This window comes from Halichondria panicea, chromosome 12 (genome assembly GCF_963675165.1).
Source record: "Halichondria panicea chromosome 12, odHalPani1.1, whole genome shotgun sequence".
Classification (NCBI taxonomy): Eukaryota; Metazoa; Porifera; class Demospongiae; order Suberitida; family Halichondriidae; genus Halichondria; species Halichondria panicea.
Window position 1 is genome coordinate 5,430,077 of NC_087388.1, and position 23,067 is coordinate 5,453,143.

Below are 23,067 nucleotides of genomic sequence, written 5' to 3' on the forward strand. Positions count from 1 at the left end.
CAGTGTCTAACTATTATGTAGTCTACGTAACTATGCATGGCTGATGGTTCTAGCTAGCTTCATTAATATTCAGAAATGGCTATGTTAGTAACTCTCTTTGCCTTGTTTCTGCTGCAAGGAGCAGCTCATTCTCAATCATTCTCCTTCCAAGACTCTACCAATGTCCCAGGACTGCAAGTGCAGGACTCCACTGGGAGAACATTCCTTACTGCAGACAACTACCTTTATAGACTGAATGCTCAGCTAATACAAGAAGAGAAAGTTGATGTAGGAGCTAATGTCATCAATAGAGGACTGGCCCTGAGCTCTACTGGGATGGTGGTGGTGTGTTTAGAGGATCTCTCTTGCTCTGTGTACAATGCAAGCAACCTCAGTAATGGTCCTATCAGGAGTGTCAGTAATGCTATAGCCTCAGCAGATCCTAACTTTGGAGCAGCGATCTTTACGTCAGGAGACACTTTCTACACTGGAGCATCAACTGGTGCAGGATTCGAAGAGAAGATGGTACTGCAACAATTCGGAGAGGGGTTGAATAGATCGTCCGACAACAATCGTAATGAACTGATTTTTAGGGTTAGTGAATTCTCCAGACAATTCTATGGAGGATTTGTGAGTGGTAACTTTGCCTACTATGTTGTCGCTGACTACCAACCTGCTGATACACGAGCTATAAGACTGTTACGTGTTTGCAACATGCCTGATTGTGGAGGCCCAAGTACCTGTGGAGTGACTGCTTTGTATGAACTGGGGTTCGATTGCGGACATCAGACAATCAGTCAACCTACTCGTGTGTGTGGGGTGTCATTAATGGATGACTTCAGTGGGATATCTGGACCCACAGCTGTGGTAACTATTTGTACACCTATCTTCACTGATAGAAGTTTTGTTTGCGTGGTCAATGTCACTGCCGTCAATGAAGCTATGGATGCTAAATATATCTCTTGTATTGCGTCATCGAATGGTATTGAAGACATTGATTTAGCATGGAGAAGGTCCTCAGAAAGCTGCAATAACCTACCTCAGGTTCGTAACTATATATAATATAGACTGGGGTCAGGTTTCATTCAGAGGGGGAGCTCTGCATGCATGCATGGGATTCCCCCATAGAAATCTAAAAATTGATCATATTGATTCATAATTATCTTGAACTATAGACTAGTGTTTGAAGCATGCAAAAACTCACATTTCCTGGGAGAAGAATTAACGTCCCAGCTAAAAATTCTGTGGACCGTATTACTAATTATCAAATCAGTTCTCATATTTCGATAATTTTTCAGGTAACTGGGAACAGATGTGATACACTCACTCCCGTCGGTATTCTCGCCCCTTATGGTGGTAGGGACAGTATAGCACCAGTTCGTATCAACTTTGTTGGGGGTGCTGTCCCCACTGCTTCAGTAGCTGTGAAGGTGGAGCAGTTTTCCTTTGTGTTTGTGGCAACTGATGATATGAGGATAAGAGGAGTAAGTGGTTGGGTGAGTTAGTGTGTATAGTTAAGGCATTGTTTGTCTTCACAGTACGATGTCAATGGTATATCTACTATATTCTACAATCAGCTGGTGACCTCTCTTGTACATCAGTTGTCATGGCAGGAGGGACTGAACTACATCACAGCAGCCACTGCAGACGCTGTGAATTAATGATTTATGTCCTACCTTATCCATTATCCTCACCCCTCTGCTGTAGGTGTTTCAAGTACCCATAGAGGAGTGTTCCCAGCGTATAGACTGTACCAGTTGTACCAATGACCTCAACCCGCTGTGTGGGTGGTGTGTGGTGGAAAACAAGTGCTCTCGTCAGACGCAGTGTCAGAACTCCAGTCTCTCCAGTAGATGGATACAGGACAATGTCTGTGTTACTGCCACTGTGAACCCTATGCAACATGTGCTTGACCAAGCAATTCTTCCTACAGTGGTAAAAATCATAATTATAAAGTTTCTTTATGGTCAATTATGGCTTCATTTATGCTTTGTGTGGTGCAGGGACACTACATAGAGAAGTGTTAACTTTTAGCTAGTTAGGTTACAGATCTATAGCATATAGATAGAAGCACTTTTATGGTATATGAAACTTTGATGTTCAGTAAAGTATGACAAAGTTATGACAACTTTATGAAGGTCAAACTCAACACAAATAGACTTTAGTTGTGTTTGAAAGCATTTATGATCAGTGACCCCCACACACACAGCTCACAGTGACCCTGGTGTCCCCTGGCCTACCTTTCCTCATGTCTGGGGAGACCTTCTTCTGTCATCTGGCGGACGGTGAAGGACGTTTCCCACCCATCATAGTACCAGCTGTTGAGGTCACCCCAGGAACATCGTTCAGTTGTGATATTGAAGGACTGGTACCTGACTATCCTGGAGTGACTTCAACCATCAACCTGGGATTTCAGAGCTCTCTGTTCAATGAGCCATTTGATATCACCAACCAAGCGCTCACCATCTACAGGTGCTCAGCAGGAGAAAGGTATCACCTCAATATTCAAATTCAATATTCATGGTACGTACATTTAGTTGCAGTATAGTCATGATTATCAACTCCCCAATGACTGCATGAAGTCCATTTTAATGATGAATAGTTATATAAGGCACCACTAAACAGCGAGACTATAATTATGTACGTGCGAAATGTCGATGAATGCTATAATTATATGGAGATCTTTCATTCTCACTGCACAGTTGTAAGGATTGCCTTGGGCTCGACAGTCCTTGTGGATGGTGTAACCTCAACAAGCAGTGCAGTGGAACATCAGCTCCTTGCAGGAATGTATCTCACTTCCTACAGGTGAGCTCAGTAATCATGGTGACCTGTGACTCTGTACACATCCTCTGTAAAGGTGTCTGGAGGCAACAACTTCACTGCCGAGTGCCCCTTATTGGACACGCCCCCCTCTGGTGAGTACACTCAACCAGTAAGGGTGGCCCAGGACCTTCGACTGACTACCAAGAACCTTATTTCACCTGTAAGTCACATGACATCCGTACCTGTTTGTTTAATGGCTTCCCTCTCCATTAGACGGATGGCTTTGAGTACTGTTGTGTTGTGAATGGAGTTAGTCTGACAGCTCGGTATGAGAACAAAAACTCCATTCTGTGTACAGTGGGCAGCGGGCAAGTGAGTGGAGACAATAACGTTCTTATGATCACTTGTTGTGTTTACTATCTCATCCTTAAGTGCTTATCTTAGTCACTGGAATATCACATATAAGTATTTTCACTTTCTGCAACACAAGACAAATGCTTTTACAATTGCTTGCCTCAAATAGTGATGATCTTGTGTACAGCTCACACTACCTGCTGGTGTTGGCAGTTCCACTGTAGATGTCAAGGTGATGTGGTTAGGGAATGGCATCAACCGCCTACTGAGCAGTATCATGCAACAGACCAATGGTACATGCATACACAGCTAATGCAGGTAACAGATGTTTCAGTATAGCGGCACCAGCACATGTACGTGCAGTGCATGCAACATTTTTACTGCATGCGGAATGTTGTGCAAACGAGTGGGAATGATCGACTATGATATATAGTTGCTAAAAAGTGGCCAAAAGTTCGAAGTATTGGTGCATGGTCAGTGGCGGATCCAGAGGGGGTTCTTTGGGTTCAATTGAACCCCCCCTTTGAGAAAGAAGTGAGTGGGAGGCTCAAGCAACTAATTAGCAAGTTGTTCCTTTCTTACTAGCTTTCACATGCACTTCTCACTTACCTTTAGTCGATCCTTGTTAGTCCTGCGAAGCTTTATCTGTGCAGTTTCAGTGACTATGAAGGCTAAAAACTCTCCAGCGTAGTGCATGCAGACTGCTTATGAAAGTGATGACCTTTTTTTTAGGAAAAAATTCGGTGTGTTAATGCACATGCTCATTGTTTCGAAGAAGTTACGACGTCTTTTTTTAGGTAAAATGTAAAATTTACAATCCTTGACCTGCTCAGAGCCCTGGAACCCCCCTTTCAAGATTCCTAGATCCTCCACTGAAGGTGTAGCCTCTTTTTTCCATCTTGCAGCTACTATAGTCCTATAGCTAGCTAGCTTTCTGCATACCGTATACCTCACTTGCGCACGCGGAAACTGAGGCATAATTATTACGCTTACCACCCTCCCCCTATACACACACACAGTGACTCTGTATGATTGTCGTGATTTGGCCAGTGGGTGTTCAGAGTGCCTTGCGTCCATACTGGGATCAGAGTTCACGTGTGGGTGGTGTGTGATCAGGGAAAGCTGTGAGGTGTTGCAAGAATGCACCAATGATGTTTGGGTTACTGAGGGGAGAAATTGTCCTACCCCTTTCATCAACTCAATCTCTCCAGAATCTGGTAACTGAATGTATAATTATAACCTGATATTATTACACCTATATACAGGACCAGTTGAGGGTGGTACAGCAATCACTGTCAGAGGGACTGACCTCGGAGTGACCTTTTCCGACGTTCAGAGCTCCACGCTTACATTAAGAGGCGTGGCCTGCACTCCCATCAATACTGACTATATACCAGGAAGGCAGTTTGTGTGTGTCACCAACCACTTTGGAAGTACAGGAAGCAATGTCTTCACTATGGTCCTCTATGGCCATATAGACGTCAATATAAACGCCGATCCCTTTATTGCATTGAATCCTAGTGTCAGGAGCGTCAAACCGACCTTTGGGCCCATGGCCGGAGGTACCAAACTGACTGTGGGGGGTAGAGAGTTAGGAACTGGTAACCTTGAGAACACTAGAGTCACTATAGAAATCAATGGAGGGGCAACCTATCCCTGCAGCATGATGTAAGTGGCTATAATTATTAAATAAAATGCAGTAGACAATGTTTAAACCTTTCCGTGCAGATCAGTCTTTTCTCAAGATATTGAATGCACCACTACGGCAGCAAACCTCGCCTCCGATGCAGAGGTGGTGGTTACTATTGATGCTGCTAGACTGACTTTTGGAGTGGTGTTCAGTTACCGTAACAACCCCAATGTAACTGCCGTGTTTCCTAGCAACACCATTCCCAGTGGAGGCATCACACTAACCTTTACTGGACTGGATTTGGACGTGGTACAACAGCCTGTATTGGAGGTGTATAGAGGAACGGGGTCTCCTCTGGTGAGCCAGCAATAATGTCTGTACATGATGTATTACTCTCTCCCCTTATATAGAGAATCTACTGCATTGTTGTGAACAGTATCGCAATCACATGCTCTACTCCTAGTCTAGGGACGACCTCACTGACCCCATTGAACTATTCCCTGTTGTTTGATGATGCCCCACCCACTACACAAGCACGTCTCCCCATCACCGTCCAATCAGATCCCTTCAATTTTACACTAGAGGGTTCTCAAGAGGTCACCAGTGGCACAGTGACCCTCATACGCATTGTGGTACATCCTATAGCTAGTACAATGACCCTATACTGTACCATGTGTGTATCCAGGGTGAAAATCTCGACTCAGTGGAGACCAGTGAGATACGAGTGACCGTGGGAGGGGAGGAGTGTGTCAAGATACCCTCCAATAGTAGAGGTAGTGACATCATCTGCACTGTCCCCTTGGAGCGGCCAGGAGGGCAGGAACTAGCCATCATAAATGTGAGTAATTATCTATAAAAAATAACTGTTTGTCATTGTCTCCTTCAGGTGACCATTGGGAGCAACATCTCTCAAGTATTGGACCGTCAACTGACTTATCCATTGCCTGAGGTAACGGTTATTGAGCCAACAGTTCCTCTGGAGATCATCATTCCAGTTATTGTTGTTATCTTTGTATTGGTCGTGTGTTTACTGATGATTGTGATTGTCTGCTTATATCTGAACTCGAGGAGAAAGTCCATGTCGATTGCTATGCACCAACAAATGGTGGAGCTTGTGGCTACTACTGGGTAAGTAACGCTATATAATTATATACCTACTTATGTCGCTTTTACGGTTGTATTAGGAAAACTCCGGAGGCAGTGGATGGAAATAATGCACTCGTTATGCCTCGAGGCGTAGCCGCACGAGGGATACGGTAAAGCTGACTGTGTGTGTGTCTGTCTGTCTGTCTGTCTGTGTGTGTGTGTATTCCAGCTATAACTGCTCAACGGTTGCAATGTAACGAAAACTAACAGCTTCTATAGGCTTCTAGCCACGTTCTCTTGGATTTTGATTCGTGGATTAGCAAACTAAAGCTTCTTTCTCGAGTTATGGCTAGTTTGACTCACATTGAAGGCTGTTGCAGTCTCTTCAGAATCTTTCATAGCATCATCTGTCCGCACAAACTTTCTATTCAACATATGAGTTAGCCTTGCACTAAAGCGCTAGCTTTTTGTTAGCTACAATACTCAGAAAATATCTTTTAAAACAGCTAGCTAGCAGTAGCCATTTGTGAAATTGATCTCTTTGGACACACCCTTTAATTATTCCTGTGGATGTAATGCGCATGCGCGCTCATTCCCCATGTGTGAGAAAATAATATCCCAAGATCCTCCTGGCAGAATCATCTTTGTCTTGAGGGCCTGGTATATAAGCCACAAAACACTACCATATAACAATATAGATAACAATATGCATGTACACAGGTCTTTTCTTCTTAGATATTATATACACTGAACTACAGATCCTGGAAGAATCAATTTTCTTCTTTCTTGAGATCCTGGTAAGCCACATAATACAACAATAGATGCATGTAAATAAGTCTTTTCTTCTCAGTGACTTTATATAGATAAGCTAACTTTAATACTAATATAACACTCTAATACTTTTAAGCGAAAGCAAAAACATGGCGAGAGGCATTAGCACAGCGCCAGCTTGAACACTAGTTAGTAAGTTAGTACATGTGTATAACTATAGTCTATAGTTATATTCATTGACCTACAGAATCAGAGCTTGATGAAATTGCCAAGTCCATCCCAGACTCATTCAAAATACCAGCCTCCATATTGAAGCTCTCCAGTACTGCAATTGGACAAGGTAAAGAAAGATGTGCATTTCACTTAATTTATGGGATGTCACTATACAGGTGAATTTGGCGTTGTGTACAAGGGAGTTCTGACAGACTGGAACAAAGTACCTATGCAGGGGGTGGCCGTGAAGACATTAAAAGGTGATATCAATTGAAAACACATTAAAATGTTTATCTTACATGTACATGTTACTGTTATATCGACCACACGTTTTTCTGGTTCTCATGCTATGTTTTTTGCTACTACATAAAAAGTACAATTTCTGGCCAACAGCTAACAATACAACACAGTCAACCAACGTTGCATTTCTGATGAGCCATGCAGTTAATCATTTTTATACTCTATAATTATGCATGCAGGTCTGTTCTCGTTGTCGGATGTTCAGAGCATGGTGTGTGAGGTGAACAAGATGCAAGACTTTGACCATCCTCACGTCATGTCCCTGATTGGGGTGTGTCTCGATGCTGGCCCCGGGATTGCCATAGTGATGCCATATATGGCCAACGGGAGCCTTTTCGACTACCTCAAGAAAGAAAGGGATAATCTGGAGCTGGACGATGACTGTGAGATTGATCAGGTGTGTGTGTGTGTATTTTAGCAATTTTAATTAGCACTATTATATAAATACACCGGCCCCAATTGCAAAGCATAACTACTTGAGTGTAGAAATTAATTTGTATGCATGCGTATATATAGGGACAGTACAGAGTGGTTTCAATAATAATTATTGAAGGTTAGAGCACCACCAAATGATTTTGATCAGCGTTGTCCTTTTCATTCTCTGTATAGATTCTGGCAGTGAGGAAACTGCTACTAAAAATGTGCCATCAGATAGCACTGGGAATGGCCTACTTGGCCGAGCAGAAGTTTGTCCATCGAGACCTTGCAGCCAGAAACTGCATGTGAGTGACTACGTGTAGTGAGAGACGTCAGTGTTAACAATAATCACATGTAAAGCTACAAAGATAATTCATTGCTAACGTTACTATTATCGTAGCAGTATCACAAATCAACAACTCATCCAACTCTTCATGAAAATTGATTTACGTGCATTGTTAGCGTGGTTTCATCTTGTACATTCCTATAGGCTGGACTCGGGAGGGGGTATCAGGGTGGGGGACTTTGGTCTGGCTGAGGACGTCTATGCTAGCGGCTACTTCAGACAGAACGACCGATCCAATGTGAAGGTGCCCTACAAATGGATGGCCTTGGAGAGTCTCAACGATGCCATCTTCACAGAGAAAACTGATGTGGTCAGTCAGCAGTGCATGGTAGACCAGTATGGCCTAATAAGCACTCCAGGAAAATTTCAAAATTTTCTGTGCATTTATTGGTATTGTAGGTATATAGACCTCCTGCATGTACAAAGTTTACGACCAAACACGAAAACATTTATAGCAAGACATAATTATGCTCATTCAGTGGTCGTACGGTGTGACTGTATGGGAGGTTTTCAATGGAGGACGGACCCCCTACCCTGCCGTGGACCCACTGTCCCTCATCCAGCTGCTGGGAGAGGGGCGGAGACTAGAGAGACCTCTCACTGCAGCCTGTGTCACCGAGATGTGAGTGTATATACTCTTTGAGTTGTAGCATGCAGTAATTTGAGTACTGCATCACTGTGTGCAACTCTCCCCCCCTCCTAGCTCGGAGTTGGCTGTAATTGAAGCGGGGAAAAGTTGTCAATACCATTTTAATGTTGCATGCTCTCTTGTGGTTCCACACTTTTGTTCTAACCGAGGCTACTGTATATATGCATTACCTCCTCACCCAGTTCTGTGGTGATGCGCAAGTGTTGGAGGGAGGACCCAGAGGAGAGGCCAACCTTCTCACAACTGTCCTCCATTGTGGAGAGGCTACTGGCATCCATCTCTGGCTACACTGAGCTCGGAATGGTGCTAGTGGACACCAGTAAAGAGGAGGAGGAGCTCAGTAAGTGTATAAATTATATGGACTTAAATTTGTTAGCCATGCAGCTTTTATTTTGTTTGCCGTATGCTATAATTATTGTATGTGTACACTAGAACCTCGATTATCCGGACACCTTGGTTCCAGAGGCAGGCCGGATAACTGAATATACGAATAGATAAACCACGCCTTGATCCACCCACTTTATTGATAAACAACAGTGCCACCTGGTTGTCTGCGCATGCGCAGAAGATAAACAGACTTGTCTCCATAGTAACAGCTGCAATGTGCATGTGCATTTCAGGGACAAGCCCATTTCTAAATTATTATATCTGAAACTTCCAAGCCGGATAATGAGGTTCCGGATAATGGAGGGCCGGATAATGGAGATTCTGTTCTACTGTATTTTGAAAGAAAGTGTATAACTTCTTGCATGCATGGCCATAGGAGTCTTTGCATAATTTGTAGACTGTCATTATTATAACTCGAGGCTTGTACGTCAGAAATGTCAAATTTCTTAATACCACTGCAGAATATGACTATGTCCCCACGTCCACGGAAGCCTCTCATCGCTATGGCAACTTTCCATTAAGTGACCCTCTAACAACTGACAACAGTGCGTACGGCCTCAGGGAAGAGATAACTACATGACTTGAATTATATTTAAAATACAGCCGAACTACGATGTCTGCATTATGTAATACAATTGCATTGAGCTTTGTTTTTACTAATTAGATTTAGTTAAGTATTGACTTACATTCAGCTGCTGCATGCTTATACATAATTATAATGACCACTTGTATATTACTTAGTGCATGGCATTTATAATTAGAATACTGTCTTTTTCTTATAGTGCCATGTACCCTAGCCAACTTCATAATTTAATTATATCTCACGGCAGTTCACCTGAAATTTCAGATAACCTTTTTGTAAGTGTTGAATGACTCCAAAGAAGATGTAGCGAATGGACACTCGTATTTCATTCCGTGTATGCATGGACAACTTGCTTAAAATAATTTTGTTATACTGATTGATACAGAGTAGCGTAAGTGACAATCACATTCCCGACGATTGATGATTGCTCATTTATATACATTTCCTGCATGAGATTCAATGAATGCGTAAGCTAGCTATCATCAGCCCCTTATTCTAAGCTAGCTCCTCCCCCAAAATTACTTTGGAGGTGTGTGCCCTGAGTCACACCCATTGTATACCAGGGTGTGGTCTAGTTACATTGCATTGCAAAATTAGGTACAGTAACATGTACCAATGCAAAAACTTGAAGTAGATCTAGATCTAGTTCAAGATATTGCACTGTCAGCAATGAATCATTATAACCTCATGGCCTAGTAATCAAAACCATGTGATGATAATCTACTTTCAGTTTGCTTGGCATAATAACCAGTGGCGTGTACAATGGCTTTGGGGGCTTGAGCACCCCCCTGTCCTCCCAGACAACCATGAAACTAATCGTATCACTCAGTAGCTAGCTAGCTAACTGTGCAGCTCTTAGCCTCGATCCCAGGCCGAGTTTTCGCTTTTATAACGGTTAGGCGAACAACTGGGCCTGGTACTAGTTGTCTGCACATGCGTCAAATTTTCATTGTATATTTGTGGTCGGCAAAAATATTTAATAAATCAATAATTGAAATTTGTACACAGAAAATGCACAGAGTGAGTACACAAAAGATGCACATAGGGAGCTGCTTCACAAAGGCCTGGGGAGTTGCCAGTTGTGCTGCAGCACAATTACAGTGACCCAGGGCAACTTCAGGATGATTGAATGCCTTCAAATTACGTTTCAAAAAGATTTAGCAGGCTGCTGGACTTCTCTGATTCTAGGCCCCAACTCGTAACTCATTGCTTGAGAAAATGTAGATTCTCTTGATGTCTCTGAGCTACCCAGCAACGCTCGAATGAGCAGGTCATACTCCAGTCCTGTGTCTGTGAGTATAGGACAATATTAAAAGAAACCAAAGACGGTTAAACCCTTACCTCAAACTGTCCAGTCTCGTCCGTTAGTATAGCCAAGAGGAGCACTGTTGGGATAGCTGGATATTAGCCATTGCTCCTGTACAGAGAAGTAGACATTTTAAATACATGTAGATCTATACATATTAAATTTCTCGGTTATAGTGTCATTGTCGACGAGCTGATGATGGCAGCACCAAGTTCTCTAGCTCACACTCTTCACTTGATCCACCATATTAATGATGAAACTATAGTCTACCTACATTCTTGCCAAACATGAACAAGACTTGATAGCATAGCCGGCCATAGGGCCCATACAAAAATATCTGACCTTAACAAGCTTGACAAAGCTTTATACCTCTTCCCTTGTTGTTCAGTCTTCAGAATAAGCTTCAGAGAAGAGAGAAGCTTCAGCTAAGAGCCATTCCAATCGATTCCAATAATGATAAAACGGGAACTGACTTCTAGTACACGATAGTACACGAATATAAATGTCACGAAAGTGAACGAGAATATCCATTCGTCAGAATCTGACGAACGATTGACGCATGCGCAGACAACTAGTACCAGGCCCAGTTGTTCGCCTAACCGTTATAAAAGCGAAAACTCGGCCTGGGATCGAGGCTATGCAGCTCTATCTCATTGACACAACGATTATAAGTCATGACCACGCCCAATTGAGCATGTGCAATCAGTATTGCCATTCCAATGTTGTTATGTAATATGGAACGCCGTTTGCGACAAAATTCAGGCAGAATCTGATAGGCGTGTGTATCCAATATAAAATCGATTTTTGAAGATCGATTTTTAATAATCGATTTTTTACAGTTGATTTTCGATTTACACGTGAACGATCTTTGACAATCGATCTGATAATCGATTTTTGAAATTCGATTTTTGATAATCGATTTTTAATAATCGATTTTTGAAATTCGATTTTTGATAATCGATTTTTAAAACTCGATTGCAATTGATTGATATACTAGCCTCGAATCCAGGCCGATTAAAATGGATTCAAGGCTACAGTTAGGCCGCCCTTGAAACTCAGAACATGCACAAACTCCTTCTCCGCGGCCTGGAATCAAAGCTTGGCTTGGTTAGCTATCTCACATGATAGACTATAACGCAAAAGCGAAACATTATTGTTTTTTGGAACCATTAAAAAGGAGGGCCATAAGTCACAGTAAAAATCATTAATTTTAGAACTGCTCAGTTGGTGCTATCTTATTTAGTTTCTTCATGCACCCATTTTTGTATGCTTTCTCGCCAGCACTGTTTTATTTGGCCATCTTGTGTGTGCTTAGAGAAAGAGCTGAGAAAGAGTTTGGTGATTCCAGATAGAATAGAAGTCATGAATAGTGGCTTCTTCAATGGATAGTATCACAGCTTTAGACAGGGGCCCCCCCAGCCCACCTTCAGAGCAGTTCTAAAATCCATTATCAAACATCGATTATCAAAAATCTAATCGATTATCAAAAATAGATTATCAAAAATCGAATTTCAAAAATCGATTATCAGATCGATTGTCAAAGATCGTTCACGTGTAAATCGAAAATCAACTGTAAAAAATCGATTATTAAAAATCGATCTTCAAAAATCGATTTATATTGGATGCACACGCCTATCACATTCTGCCTGAATTTTGTCGCAAACGGCGTTCCATAATGTAATGCTAATTGCATTATAAGATGACACTAGTGTCACGCACACACACGCGCATTCAGTGTGAATTCCAGACACACCCACAGTGCCACACCCTAATGCTCTTCATTTTGTGTTACACTCTATGGCCGGCCGGCTCTAGCTTCATTAATATTCAAGAATTTTGGCTATGTTAGTAACTCTCTTTGCCTTGTTTCTGCTGCAAGGAGTAGCTCATTCTCAATCATTCTCCTTTCAAGACTCCACCAATGTCCCAGGACTGCAAGTGGACTCCACTGGGAGAGCATTCCTTGCTGCAGGCAACTACCTATATATACTGAATGCTCAGCTAATACAAGAGGAGAGGGTTGATCTAGGAGCAAATGTCATCAATAGAGGACTGGCCCTGAGCTCTACTGGGATGGCGGTGGTATGTTTAGAGGATCTCTCTTGCTCAGTCTACAATGCAAGCAACCTCAGTGCTGGCCCGATCAGGAGTGTCAGTAATGCTATAGCTTCAGCAGATCCGGACTTTGGAGCAGCTATCTTTACGTCAGGAGACACTTTCTACACTGGAGCATCGACTGGTGTAGGAGAGAGGATGGTACTGCAGCAATTCGGAGAGGCGTTCAATAGATCTTCTGATAATAATCCATCTGGCTCATTCAATAACCTGATTTTTACGGTTAGCGACTTTGCACGACAATTCTATGGTGGATTTGAGAGTAGTAACTTTACCTTCTACGTTGTCGCTGACTACCGACCAAATACTATTGATCGATCTATAAAACTTCTACGTGTTTGCAACCTGCCTGATTGTGGAGGTCCAAGTACCTGTGGAGTGACTGCTTTGTATGAACTGGGATTTGATTGTGGAGATCGAACAATCGGTGCAACTACTCGTGTGTGTGGAGTGTCATTAGTGGATGACTTTAGTGGAATATCTGGACCCACTGCTGTGGTAACTATTTGTACACCTGGCTTCACTGGTAGAAGCTTTGTGTGTGTGGTCGATGTCACTGCTGTCAATGAAGCTATGGACGATAAATATGACTCTTGTATTGTGTCACAGACTCTTGGGGAAGAAAGTGGTTTAGCATGGAGAGCAGGTTCTTCACAGAACTGCAATAGTCAGCTTCAGGTTTGTATTAACTATTAGTAATACTTGCATGGTATTACTCACAATTCGATCATATCCAGGGAACTGGCGACAGATGTGACACACCCACTCCCCTTGGTACTATCCTTCTGAACAATGTAGCATCAGTTCGTGTTAACTTTGGAGGTACTATCCCCATGGCCTCAGTAGCTGTGAAGGTTGAGCAGTTTTCCTTTGTGTTTGTGGCAACTGAAGATTTGAGAATGAGAGGAGTAAGTGGTTGAGTCAGTCAGCGTTTATAATTATGACATTGTTTGTCTCCACAGTACGATGTCAGTGATATATCTACCCTATTCTACAATCAGCCAGTGACCTCTCTTGTACATCAGTTGTCATGGCAGGAGGGATTGAACTACATCACAGCAGCCACTTCTTCCTCGGTGAGTTAATGCTTGCATGTATGTGTTCTACCCTATATTCATTTACCTCCCCCTCTGAAGGTGTTCCAAGTACCGATAGAGGAGTGTTCCCAGCGTATAGACTGTACTAGTTGTACCAGTGACTTCAACCCGCTGTGTGGGTGGTGTGTGGTGGAGAACAAGTGCTCTCGTCAGACGCAGTGTCAGAACTCTGGTCTCTCCAGTAGATGGATAAATAACAATGCCAATTGTGTTATTGCTACAGTGGATCCTATGCAACTTGTCCTCGACCAAGCAATTCGTGGTGGAGAGGTGAGGCGCTTGCATGTATATAGTTGTATATGATAACACACCTATACATCCGATAGTTCAACGTGACCGTGACCCTGGCTTCCCCCAGCCTGCCTGACCTCCTACCTGGGGAGAGCTTCTACTGTCATCTTGCAGACAGTGAAGGACGTTTCCCTCCCATTACAGTACCAGCTGTTGAGGTCACCCAGGGAACAGTGTATAACTGCAATATTATAGGACTAGTACCTGACTATCCTGGAGTGACTGCAACCATCAACCTGGGATTTCAGAGCTCTCTGTTCAATGAGCCATTTGATATCACCAACCAAGCACTCACCATCTACAGGTGCTCAGCAGGAGAAAGGTATCACCTCAATATTCAAATTCAATATTCATGGTACGTACATTTAGTTTAGTTTAAGGTCATGATTATCAACTCCCCAATGACGGAAGTCTAAAGTATTCATAAATAAGGCACCACTATAAACAGTGAGACTATACGTACATGCAATTTTATACATAAAATATATCTATGCAGATCTTTCTTTCTCACTGCACAGCTGTAAGGATTGCCTTTGGGCCAACAGTCCGTGTGGATGGTGTAACCTCAACAAGCAGTGCAGTGGAACATCAGCTCCTTGCAGGAACGAATCTCACTTCCTACAGGTGATAGCTCAGTGATAATCATCTTGATGACCCGGCCCTGACTCTCTAATGCCTACATCCTTATACATGCAGGTGTCTATGTCTACACACATCACAGACCTATGCCCCCTGTTAGACATGCCCCCCTCTGGGGGATACACTCTACCAGTGAGGGTGGTCCAGGACCTTCGACTGATCACCAGAAACCTCATACCCCCAGTAAGTAAACATGACCACCTCTGTACCCTGACCCTTTCATGTCTTCCCTATAGACAAATGGCTTCAATTATTCGTGTATTGTGAATGGAGTTAGTCTGACAGCTCAGTATGAGGCCAATACCTCTATCCTGTGCAATGTGGGCAGTGGAGACGTAAGTGCTGACACTGTAATAGTGCAGTACGCATTGAAAACTGCATGGACAATTTCACTAATGCTATTGTGATTATGCCTCGAGGCGTAGCCGCACGAAGGTTATGGTAATTAAAGTAGTCGAGCGCCGCCGCCCTCCTTGAAGGAGGTCGGGAATCAAGCCTATCTACAGTTTTATTCTGGCCTGTTACGCAATAATATCATGAATATCATTCATTCTATGTGGGTGCGTAGCCAATAGCGATGAATATCGTGGGTGTTGGCCACGCCTCTCAGTCAATCCAACGTGTGCAAAATTCACATGCATGTGGTAAAGTTGAGTGGGTGTGATCAATCCACTTGAGATACTGCAATCTGATTGGAATTCCACCAGCAGAAAAACTGTGGATAGGCTTGATTCCCGACCTCCTTCCGGGCAACGGTAGAGGGTGGTGGCGCCCGACTAATGGTAAAACTGACTGACTCTGTGTGTGTGTGTGTGTGTGTGTGTGTGTGTGTGTGTGTGTGCGTGCGTGCGTGCGTGCGTGCGTGCGTGCGTGTGTGTTTATAGAAGGTATACAAAAGGTATAGGGTGGATGATGGCTTTCGACCATACATCCTATCTTATTCAACACGGAATGCTCAATTCAAAATTTTCATTTGGAATCCCATCTCTGTTGCTACCTTACTTACTGTATACCTTATATATCAGTATAGGACTTAGGTTCTAGTTTGAATTCAATGTGGGCAGTGGTCATCGTCAATATACTAAAAAATAAAAACAGACGAACAAACAAAGGAGCAAACAGCACAAAACCATACAGGTAGAAAAATCAAACAGATGCCCGACCTTGAGAGTCGAGAATGATGGGTTAAAGAGTCTTTAACGGTGCACCAACCCTCCCCACTCATCTGTTGCATTCAGAACGACTAGTATACTCAATAAGCTACTTACTTGGGGCCATGCTGATTGTAAGCTATATTCACAATTGAGGTAATGCTGACATAAGTATAGAACTTATCTTATAGACTTGATATTGGCTGCTGTAATACTTAGCTTGCATGGCTGTGTGCTTTGTGTGAACTAAATCTGACCTTGAGGGAGGCTTAATTTACAAGTACAGGCCTGTATTGTCTGAGCCAGGTTTTGTGGTGGTACTATCTGATAATGGGGATGGGTCTATGTGGTTCTTCTAGGTGGCAAGCACAAAACAAGCATTAACCTCAAATGTTGGTTCTTAGAATGAGCGATAGGCATTAGTAAAAAAAATAGATAGAGTCTAGTAGTGTGTGTGTGTGTGTGTGTGTGTGCGTGCGTGCGTGCGTGCGTGTGTGTGTCTGTTTTCCAGCTGTAACTGCTCAACGGTTACAATGCGACGATTACTAACAGCTTCTATAGGCTTCTAGCCACGTTCTCTTGGATTTTGATTCGTGGATTAGCAAACTAAAGCTTCTTTCTCGAGTTATGGCTAGTTTAACTCACATATTAAAGGCTCTTGCAGTCTTCAGAATCTTTCGTAACATCATTTGTTCGCACAAACTTTCTATTCAACTTATGAGTTAGCCTTGCACTAAAGCGCTAGCTTTTTGTTAGCTACAAGAGTCAAAAAGAGCTGCTAAAGAAGCTACTAGCTATAGCCATTATTGAACTTGCAGACATTATTCCTGGATGTAATGCGCATGCGCGCTCAATACCACGTGTAAGACAATCCATTTGAACCCCAGATCCTGGCAGAATCAATTTTCTTCTTTGTTGAGGTCCTGGTAAGCCACAAACCAACCTTTTCTGATAACTTTTAGACTGATTGTTATAGATACTATATACTTTCTGTGATTGAATTCTGCTTTTTTATCTCACAGACTACTGACTGTCTTTGTCAAAGGTTTGCTCCCACTTGGCTACAGGCCGATCAGTATATGCACTATTAACTGTGGACATCCCTTTCTTGTCAAATAATCAAAGCACATTGCAAATTATTTACCTCTTCTATAACACTCTAATACTTTTGAGCGAAAGCAAAAACATGGCGAGAGGCATTAGCAAGAGCACGCTTAATTGCAACACTCGTTTAATTAGCGTTGCATTCTATAATACCATACATGCATGTCACTGACACACAGCTCAACCTGCCTACTGGTAGTGGTAGATCCTCTGTAGTTGCTACGGTGATATGGTTCGGGAATGGCGTCAACCACCCACTCAGCAGTGTCACACAACAGACTAACAGTACGTACTGCTACACCACCAACAGTTGCATTTATACACAACCTCTGTCTATCACATGCCCTCCCCCCACACACACACATTGACATACAGTTACGTTGTTTGATTGTCGTGATTTGGGCAGTGGATGTTCAGAGTGCCTTGCGTCCACATTGGGGTCAGAGTTTACATGTGGGTGGTGTGTGATTAGAGAAAGCTGTGAGGTATCACAAGAATGCACCAATGATGTTTTCATTACTGAGGGGAGAAATTGTCCTACCCCTTTCATCAACTCAATCTCTCCAGAATCTGGTAATCATTATAACCTGTATTGTATGTATAAATTAATTATGTGTCATACACACCACTCCACCCACAGGACCAGTTGAGGGTGGTACTGCAATCACTGTGATGGGCACTGACCTCGGAGTGACCTTTGGTGACGTTCTGAACGCCACCCTTACATTAGGAGGTGTGGCCTGCACTATCATCAACACTGACTATATACCAGGGAGGCAGTTTGTGTGTGTGACCAACAACTTTGGAAATACAGGCAGCAATATCTTCACTATGGTCCTGTATGGCTTTATAGACGTCAATGTAAACGCTGCTCCCTTCATTACATTGAATCCCTTTGTTAGTAGCGTCAAACCTACCTTTGGGCCCATGGCAGGAGGTACCAAACTGACTGTGAGGGGTACTGCACTAAGAGTGGGTAACCATGAGAACACTAGAGTCACTCTGGTCAGCCGAGGGTCAATCTACCCCTGCAACATATTGTAAGTCGCAATATCGTGAACTAGACAATGTTGAAACCTTTCCTTGTAGATCAGTCTTTTCTCAAGAGATTGAGTGCACCACTACAGTAGCAAACCTCACCTCCGCTGCAGAGGTGGTGGTAACTATTGATGCTGCTATACTGAACTTTGGAGTGGTGTTCAGTTACCGTAACAACCCCAGTGTGACTGCCGTGTTTCCTAGCAACACTGTTCCCAGTGGAGGCATCACACTGACCTTTACTGGACTGGATTTGGACGTGGTACAACAGCCTGTGTTGGAGGTGTATAGAGGAACAGGGTCTCCTCTGGTGAGCCAGCAACCATGTCTGTACATGATGTACTTACACTTACTCTATCCCCTTATATAGAGAAGCTACTGCATTGTTGTGAACAGTACCGCGATCACATGCTTGACTCTTAGTTTAGTTACGACCTCACTGACCCCATTGAACTATTCCCTGATGTTTGATGATGCCCCGCCCACAACACAAGCACGACTCCCTATCACCGTCCAATTAGATCCCTCCAATTTTAGACTAGATAGTTCTAATATTGTCACCAGTGGCACAGAGACGCTCATACGCATTGTGGTACGTCCTATAGCTAGTACAATGACCCTATACTGTTACCGTGTGTGTATCCAGGGTGATAATCTCGACTCAGTGGAGACCAGTGAGATACGAGTGACCGTGGGAGGGGAGGAATGTAACAAGACAACCAGTAAGTCAAGAAGGAGTGACGACATTGTCTGTACTGCCCCCTTGGAGCTACCAGGAGGAGAAAACCCAGCCATGATTCAAGTGAGTGACTATAATTATATAACTGTACAGCTAAACTGTGTTACTGTCCTATTTAGGTGAACGTTGGGAGCAATATCTCTCAAGTATTGGACCGGCAACTGACTTATCCATTGCCTGAGGTAATGGTTGAGCCAACAGTTCCTCTGGAGATAATCATTCCAGTTATTGTTGTTATCTTTGTATTGGTCGTGTGTTTACTGATGATTGTGATTGTCTGCTTATATCTGAACTCGAGGAGAAAGTCCATGTCGATTGCTATGCACCAACAAATGGTGGAGCTTGTGGCTACTACTGGGTAAGTAACGCTATATAATTATATACCTACTTATGTCGCTTTTACGGTTGTATTAGGAAAACTCCGGAGGTAGTGGATGGAAATAATGCACTCGTTAGTAAGTTAGTACGTGTGTATAACTATAATTAGTTATTCACTGACCTACAGAATCAGAGCTCGATGAAATTGCCAAGTCCATCCCAGACTCATTCAAAATACCAGCCTCCATATTGAAGCTCTCCAGTACTGCAATTGGACAAGGTAAACAAAGAAAGATGTGCATTTCACTTGATTAATGGGCTGACACTATACAGGTGAATTTGGCGTTGTGTACAAGGGAGTCCTGACAGACTGGAACAAAGTACCTATGCAGGGGGTGGCCGTGAAGACATTAAAAGGTAACATCAATTGAAAACACATTAAAATGTTTATCTTACATGTACACACGTTACTGTATATAGGTTATATCAACCACACGTTTTTCTGGTTCTCATGCTAGGTTTTTTTGCTACCCCCTACATAAAAAGTACAATTTCTGGCCAACAGCTAACAATACAACACAGTCAATCAACGTTGCATTTCTGATGAGCCATGCAGTTAATCGTTATTATACTCTATATGCATGCAGGTCTGTTCTCGTTGTCGGATGTTCAGAGCATGATGTGTGAGGTGAACAAGATGCAGGACTTTGACCATCCTCACATTATGTCCCTGATTGGGGTGTGTCTCGATGCTGGCCCCGGGATTGCCATAGTGATGCCATATATGGCCAACGGGAGCCTTTTCGACTACCTCAAGAAAGAGAGGGATAATCTGGAGCTGGACGATGACTGTGAGATTGATCAGGTGTGTGTGTGTACTTTAGCAATTTTAATTAGCATTATTATACATACGCCCCAAGGCATAACTACTTGAGTGTAGAAATTAATGCAAGTATTGTATATATAGGGACAGTACGGAGTGGTCTATTGAAGATTAGAGCACCACTAATAATAAGCACCACCAAATGATTTGATCAGCGTTGTCCTTTTCATTCTCTATAGATTCTGGCAGTGAGGAAACTGCTACTAAAAATGTGCCATCAGATAGCACTGGGAATGGCCTACTTGGCTGAGCAGAAGTTTGTCCATCGAGACCTTGCAGCCAGAAACTGCATGTGAGTGACTACGTGTAGTGAGAGACGTCAGTGTTAACAATAATCACATGTAAAGCTTGAGACCAATTCATTGCGACGAATCTAACATTACTATTATCATAAGTATTACAAATCAACAACTCATGCAACTCTTCATGAAAATTGACTCACGCGCATAATTATGATTGTTAGTGTGGTTTTATCGTGTACATTCCAATAGGCTGGACTCGGGAGGGGGTATCAGGGTGGGGGACTTTGGTCTGGCTGAGGACGTCTATGCTAGTGGCTACTTCAGACAGAACGACCGAGCCAATGTGAAGGTGCCCTACAAATGGATGGCCTTGGAGAGTCTCAACGATGCCATCTTCACAGAGAAAACTGATGTGGTCAGTCAGCAGTGCATGGTAGACCAGTATGGCCTAATAAGCACTCCAGGAAAATTTCAAAATTTTCTGTGCATTTATTGGTATTGTAGGTATATAGACCTCCTGCATGTACAAAGTTTACGACCAAACACGAAAACATTTATAGCAAGACATAATTATGCTCATTCAGTGGTCGTACGGTGTGACTGTGTGGGAGGTTTTCAATGGAGGACGGACCCCCTATCCTGCCGTGGATCCGCTGTCCCTCATCCAGCTGCTGGGAGAGGGGCGGAGACTAGAGAGACCTCTCACTGCAGCCTGTGCCACCGAGATGTGAGTGTATATAGAGTTGTAGCATGCAGTATATAGTATAGTATATATTTGATTACTGCATGTGTGCAACTCTTTCTTCTTCCCCCCCTTGGTGTCGGCTGTAATTGAAGCGGGTAAAAGTTGTCCGTACCATTTTAAGGCTGCTCTCTAGTGGTTCCACACTTTTGTTCTAACCGAGGCTCACTATTATACATTACCTCCTCACCCAGTTCTGTGGTGATGCGCAAGTGTTGGAGGGAGGACCCAGAGGAGAGGCCAACCTTCTCACAACTGTCCTCCATTGTGGAGAGGTTACTGGCATCCATCTCTGGCTACACTGAGCTTGGAATGGTGCTAGTGGACACCAGTCAAGAGGAGGAGCTCAGTAAGTGTATAAATTATATGGACTTAGCCATGCAGCTTTTATTTTGTTTGCCGTATGCTATAATTATTGTATGTATACAGTAGAACCTCGATTATCCGGACACCTTGGTTCCAGAGGCAGGCCGGATAACTGAATATACGAATAGATAAACCACGCCTTGATCCACCCACTTTATTGATAAACAACAGTGCCACCTGGTTGTCTACTCATGCGCAGAAGATAAACAGACTTGTCTCCATAGTAACAGCTGCAATGCGCATGTGCATTTCAGGGACAAGCCCATTTCTGAATTATTATATCTGAAACTGCCAAGCCGGATAATGGAGGTTCCGGATAAAGGAGGGCCGGATAATCGAGGTTCTACTGTATTTTGAAAGGAAGTGTATACCTTCTTGCATGCATGGCCATAGGAGTCTTTGTATAATTTGTAGGCTGTCATTATTATAACTCGAGGCTTGTACGTCAGAATGTCAAATTTCTTAATACCACTGCAGAATATGACTATGTCCCCACGCCCACGGAAGCCTCTCATCGCTATGGCAACTTTCCATTAAGTGACCCTCTAACAACTGACAACAGTGCGTACGGCCTCAGGGAAGAGATAACTACATGACTTGGACTATATTTAAAATACAGCCGAACTACGATGTCTGCATTATGTAATACAATTGCATTGAGCTTTGTTTTTACTAATTAGATTTAGTTAAGTATTGACTTACATTCAGCTGCTGCATGCTTATACATAATTATAATGACCACTTGTATATTACTTAGTGCATGGCATTTATAATTAGAATACTGTCTTTTTCTTATAGTGCCATGTACCCTAGCCAACTTCATAATTTAATTATATCTCACAACAGTTCACCTGAAATTTTAGATATTAACCTTTTTGTAAGTGTTGAATGACTCCAAAGAAGATGTAGCGAATGGACACTCGTATTTTTATGCATGCATGGACAACTTGCTTAAAATAATTTTGTTATACTGATTGATACAGAGTAGCGTACGTAAGGACAATCACATTCCAGATGATTAACGATTCAGTGCTCGTTTATATACATTTCCTGCAAGAGAAGCGTAAGCTAGCTATCATCAGCCCCTCATTTAAGCTAGCTCCTCCCCCAAAATTTTATTGGAGGTGTGTGCTCTAAAATAATGAGTCACACCCATTGTATACCAGTTTGACATTGCATGGCAAAAACATGACATGTAATGCAAGAACTTGAAGTAGATCTAGTTTAAAATATTGCACTGTCAGCAATGAATCATTATAACCTCAACCATCTAATTACAAAACCATGTGATGATAATCTACTTTCAGTTTGCTTGGCATAATAACAGTGAACATACCAATGCTGCTAAGTTTGTATTTAATTAAGGTTACCCTTAATTGTCCAATGCTAGAATAGATGGCTATGTTAGTGGCTTTCTTTGCTTTGTTTCTGCTGCAAGGAGCAGTTTATTCTCAATCACCCTCCTTTAATTTTTTTACAACTGACGACTATCTCCCAGGACTGCAAGTGGACTCCACTGGAAGAACATTCCTTGCTGCAGACAACTACCTGTATA

At 42.8% G+C, this 23,067-nt stretch overlaps 2 protein-coding genes and 1 long non-coding RNA gene across 3 annotated transcripts; 2 read left to right on the forward strand and 1 right to left on the reverse strand.

Annotated features, from left to right (window-relative positions):
• Positions 1–45: 45 nt before the first annotated feature.
• On the forward strand, positions 46–9,796 carry LOC135345207 (plexin-A2-like). Its single transcript, XM_064542582.1, has 24 exons — positions 46–1,023; positions 1,278–1,463; positions 1,518–1,631; positions 1,687–1,914; positions 2,189–2,469; positions 2,682–2,787; positions 2,840–2,965; positions 3,019–3,117; positions 3,287–3,392; positions 4,119–4,316; positions 4,365–4,767; positions 4,828–5,086; positions 5,140–5,361; positions 5,415–5,567; positions 5,616–5,857; positions 5,914–5,954; positions 6,834–6,926; positions 6,976–7,059; positions 7,279–7,496; positions 7,709–7,821; positions 8,007–8,172; positions 8,342–8,484; positions 8,694–8,851; positions 9,360–9,796. The coding sequence occupies exons 1-24, from the start codon at positions 76–78 to the stop codon at positions 9,476–9,478; spliced, it is 4,806 nt and encodes a 1,601-aa protein (XP_064398652.1). The 5' UTR covers positions 46–75; the 3' UTR covers positions 9,479–9,796.
• A 641-nt stretch (positions 9,797–10,437) lies between these two features.
• LOC135345312 (uncharacterized) lies at positions 10,438–11,426 on the reverse strand. The gene is made up of 2 exons (XR_010397679.1): positions 10,823–11,426; positions 10,438–10,771 (listed from the first exon to the last, which is right to left on the reverse strand). It is a non-coding gene; the product is annotated as an uncharacterized LOC135345312 (long non-coding RNA).
• Positions 11,427–12,576: 1,150 nt separating this feature from the next.
• Positions 12,577–22,401, forward strand: LOC135345202 (plexin-A3-like). Its single transcript, XM_064542571.1, has 24 exons — positions 12,577–13,580; positions 13,640–13,810; positions 13,865–13,978; positions 14,039–14,269; positions 14,326–14,645; positions 14,809–14,914; positions 14,987–15,112; positions 15,166–15,264; positions 17,364–17,469; positions 17,560–17,757; positions 17,825–18,224; positions 18,274–18,532; positions 18,593–18,814; positions 18,869–19,024; positions 19,081–19,319; positions 19,376–19,416; positions 19,467–19,559; positions 19,613–19,696; positions 19,927–20,144; positions 20,342–20,454; positions 20,654–20,819; positions 20,989–21,131; positions 21,341–21,495; positions 21,990–22,401. Exons 1-24 carry the CDS (start codon positions 12,630–12,632, stop codon positions 22,106–22,108), a joined length of 4,830 nt encoding a protein of 1,609 aa, XP_064398641.1. The 5' UTR covers positions 12,577–12,629; the 3' UTR covers positions 22,109–22,401.
• The last annotated feature ends 666 nt before the right edge of the window (positions 22,402–23,067 follow it).

What these genes read in the sequence shown, in the direction of transcription:
- LOC135345202 (XM_064542571.1), top strand. Translation starts at nt 12,630, where the DNA reads ATGTTAGTAACTCTCTTTGCCTTGTTTCTGCTGCAAGGAGTAGCTCAT. An exon ending in TCACAGAGAAAACTGATGTG is followed by an intron (nt 20,820 to 20,988) that starts GTCAGTCAGCAG and finishes ATGCTCATTCAG; the next exon opens with TGGTCGTACGGTGTGACTGT. An exon ending in GCAGCCTGTGCCACCGAGAT is followed by an intron (nt 21,132 to 21,340) that starts GTGAGTGTATAT and finishes CTCCTCACCCAG; the next exon opens with TTCTGTGGTGATGCGCAAGT.
- LOC135345207 (XM_064542582.1), top strand. Translation starts at nt 76, where the DNA reads ATGGCTATGTTAGTAACTCTCTTTGCCTTGTTTCTGCTGCAAGGAGCA. An exon ending in AAGCAATTCTTCCTACAGTG is followed by an intron (nt 1,915 to 2,188) that starts GTAAAAATCATA and finishes CCACACACACAG; the next exon opens with CTCACAGTGACCCTGGTGTC. An exon ending in GAGCTTGTGGCTACTACTGG is followed by an intron (nt 5,858 to 5,913) that starts GTAAGTAACGCT and finishes CGGTTGTATTAG; the next exon opens with GAAAACTCCGGAGGCAGTGG.